The sequence below is a fragment of the Crocuta crocuta genome, unplaced genomic scaffold (genome assembly GCF_008692635.1).
Source record: "Crocuta crocuta isolate KB4526 unplaced genomic scaffold, BGI_CrCroc_1.0 scaffold2720, whole genome shotgun sequence".
Taxonomy (NCBI): domain Eukaryota; kingdom Metazoa; phylum Chordata; class Mammalia; order Carnivora; family Hyaenidae; genus Crocuta; species Crocuta crocuta.
This window is the reverse complement of record NW_027531055.1, coordinates 191112-192460: the sequence shown is the minus strand read 5'-3', so window position 1 is coordinate 192460 and position 1349 is coordinate 191112. Positions and strand designations below refer to the sequence as shown.

Genomic DNA, 1349 nt, shown 5'->3' with positions numbered 1-1349 from the left:
GAGCAGAGGGGAGGGCGCTGGGGGGGGGGGCCGGCCAGGAGGCCCTGCTGTCCTCCCCTCGAGGGTCTCCAGCCAGGCTGCTCCCCAGCACCAGGGCTCCTCCCTGCTCGCCAGCCACGCAGGCCACGCTCTGTGTGGAAGAAACTTGTGTGGCAAGTGGACTGTCGGTGAAGTTACAGTTTGCCGTTGGTTTGATTTGTTTACCTGATCTGTCCCCCCCCCCAGTGAAGATCGTGATCCGAGGGGACAGGAACACGGGCAAGACGGCGCTGTGGCAGCGGCTGCAGGGCAAGCAGTTTGTGGAGGAGTACATCCCCACGCAGGAGATCCAGGTCACCAGCATCCACTGGAACTACAAAAGTGAGGGCGGCCGGCGGGGGCGGGCGGGGCCTGGTGCGGTGGGGACTTCCTCCCCGGCCGCGGTGCCCTCACAGAGCCCTGTAGACCTGAGCGAGCCCCTTGAACTCGGAGGTGCCGGCGTCGGGGCACCCGTCACAGCGGTTCTCGGGTGCTCAGAAATCAGGAAACCCAAGCCTTTGAACCATTTTAAACATCTCTTGTTATTGAAAAAAAGAAAATGTCGTTGTCACCAGTGGGGCACACGGGTCTTTGTAGAAGTTCCCAGTCTCCGCCCACCCTGGGGCAGCTGCGTGGGCCGGCGCCACCATAGTCATCAGCTGGGCTGATGGGGCCCAGGGAACCCCCCACGGCACCCCTTCCCAGCTGGGGGGAAGCTGGCTGTGGTGGGTGTTCCTGTGGCCCTCGGCCTGGGGCAGGCATGCGCAGTTCCCCACCTCGCCCTTCCCCCTCCCCCGGAGCCCGGGGTGGAGCGGTGAGCCCACTACCAGCAGACACGGGTCCCCACACCCCTCCCTCCCGGCTAGCAAACGACTAGCAAACCGCTAAGGAGGGTCTAAGAGTCCCCTCCCTGTGAAGAAAAGACCAGTCATTCAGAGCAAGCTTGCACGAGGCCCCGCCTCCCCTCGGGGGCCTGTCCTGGGCCAACTCCACCGAAGGCTTTGGTAGAAACTTGGCACCAGGCAGCCAGCCAGACCCAGCCCGACGTCCCGGGGAACGAAGTTGAGGCTGGTCGCTGGGCAAGAATCGAGCCAGAGTGACATCGGGCCCACTGAGGCCTGACCCAGCACCCACAGCCTGCTGCCTGGGCGCACCTGCAGAGAGCACCTGGCCATGTGGACCTGGGCCAGGGACAAGCCCACCCCAGGGACACCTGCCGGAAATGGGCGGCATGTCAGCTGAGGGTGTGCCAAGATGGCTCGCTGCACCTTGAGCAGGAGCCTGAAGGAGCGATGAGTCTCACTGCCGTCTGGGGAGGGGCTGCAGCTCCT

At 64.6% G+C, this 1349-nt stretch overlaps 1 protein-coding gene across 1 annotated transcript in view; it reads left to right on the top strand.

The window, feature by feature from the left end:
* Window positions 1–1349, top strand: part of RABL6 (RAB, member RAS oncogene family like 6) — a 20952-nt gene that overhangs the window by 7513 nt on the left and 12090 nt on the right. The window contains exon 2 of the mRNA XM_077771011.1: window positions 226–360. Within this exon, the coding sequence (XP_077627137.1) occupies window positions 226–360 (135 nt within the window). The remainder of the gene's footprint in view (window positions 1–225; window positions 361–1349) is intronic.